At 67.5% G+C, this 1,590-nt stretch overlaps 1 protein-coding gene across 1 annotated transcript in view; it reads left to right on the forward strand.

The window, feature by feature from the left end:
• The first annotated feature begins 24 nt into the window (after window positions 1-24).
• Window positions 25-1,590, forward strand: part of CNPY2 (canopy FGF signaling regulator 2) — a 10,709-nt gene continuing 9,143 nt past the window's right edge. Inside the window, exons 1-2 of the mRNA XM_014957898.1 lie at window positions 25-186; window positions 1,448-1,563. Of these exons, the coding sequence (XP_014813384.1) occupies window positions 84-186; window positions 1,448-1,563 (219 nt within the window). The 5' untranslated portion in view covers window positions 25-83. The remainder of the gene's footprint in view (window positions 187-1,447; window positions 1,564-1,590) is intronic.

Consider the following 1,590-nt stretch of genomic DNA (forward strand, 5'->3'; position numbering starts at 1 on the left):
GGACACGGGGGTGGGGGGACACGGGGGCCACCATCACTGGAGCCCCCCGTGCCCACAGGTGGCCCTACAACGGAGCCGTGAGGATGAGGGGCCGGATCCCCCCCGCGCTGGGTCTGGCCATGGCCGTGGCCGCGCTGCTCCCCCCCCCCGCCGGCGCCCGCCGCAGCCAGGACCTGCACTGCGGAGGTGGGACGGGACTGGGAGGCACTGGGAGGGACTGGGAGGGACGGTGGTGAGGGGACAGGGTGGCCGTCGGGACCTGCGTGTCCTGCGGCCGATGCCACCCCACTTGGGGACAAAGGGACGTGGGTGCCCCGGGACCCCCCCTTCCCTCCGTCCCCATTGGCCAGCAGCACCAGTTACACCAGTTATTCCCAGTTCAGCCGCAGGTCTGGCCATGCCAGGGGCTGGTGTGGGGTCGGGGATGTTGATGGCCGTGTCCCCACAGAGGGTTGGGGACATTGACACCCGTGTCCCCCACAGAGTGTAGGGTCGGGGACGTTGACACCTGTGTCCCCCACGTCCCCTGTGTCCCCCACAGCGTGTGGGGTCGGGGACGTTGACACCCGTGTCCCCCACAGTGTGTGGGGTGTGTGGGGTTGAGGGTCGGGGACGTTGACACCCGTGTCCCCCCCAGCATGTGGGGTCAGGGACATTGACACCTGTGTCCCCACATGGGGTTGGGGACATTGACACCCGTGTCCCCCACGGTGTGTGGGGTTGGGGACGTTGACACCCGTGTCCCCCACGGCGTGTGGGGTCAGGGACGTTGTGGGGACGTTGACACCCGTGTCCCCCGCAGTGTGTGGGGTCGGGGATGTTGACACCCATGTCCCCACAGGGGATTGGGGATCTTGACACCCGTGTCCCCACAGGGGGTTGGGGACGTTGACACCCGTGTCCCCCGCAGTGCGTGGGGTCAGGGACGTTGACACCCGTGTCCCCACAGGGGGTCGGGGACGTTGACACCTGTGTCCCTGCAGGGGGTTGGGGATTTTGACACCCGTGTCCCCCACAGTGTGTGGGGTCGGGGATGTTGACACCTGTGTCCCCCGCAGGGGATTTGGGACGTTGACACCCGTGTCCCCCACGGCACGTGGGATTTGGGACATTGACACCCGTGTCCCCCACAGCGTGTGGGGTCAGGGACGTTGACACCCGTGTCCCCACAGGGGGTTGGGGACGTTGACACCCGTGTCCCCCACGGCACGTGGGATTTGGGACATTGACACCCGTGTCCCCCACAGCGTGTGGGGTCAGGGACGTTGACACCCGTGTCCCCCAAAGAGTGTGGGGTCGGGGCCGTTGACACCCGTGTCCCCCGCAGCGTGTGGGATTTGGGACCTTGACACACGTGTCCCCCGCAGCGTGTGGGATTTGGGACATTGACACCCGTGTCCCCCGCAGCGAGTGGGATTTGGGACCTTGACACCCGTGTCCCCCGCAGCGTGCCGGGCGCTGGTGGACGAGCTGGAGTGGGAGATCTCCCAGGTTGACCCCAGGAAAACCATCCAGATGGGCTCGTTCCGCATCAACCCCGACGGCAGCCAGTCCGTGGTGGAGGTGAGGGGTCTCCTGGTGGGGGGGGGG

Source organism: Calidris pugnax, unplaced genomic scaffold, assembly GCF_001431845.1.
Source record: "Calidris pugnax isolate Ruff unplaced genomic scaffold, ASM143184v1 scaffold370, whole genome shotgun sequence".
In the NCBI taxonomy this organism is placed as follows: Eukaryota; Metazoa; Chordata; class Aves; order Charadriiformes; family Scolopacidae; genus Calidris; species Calidris pugnax.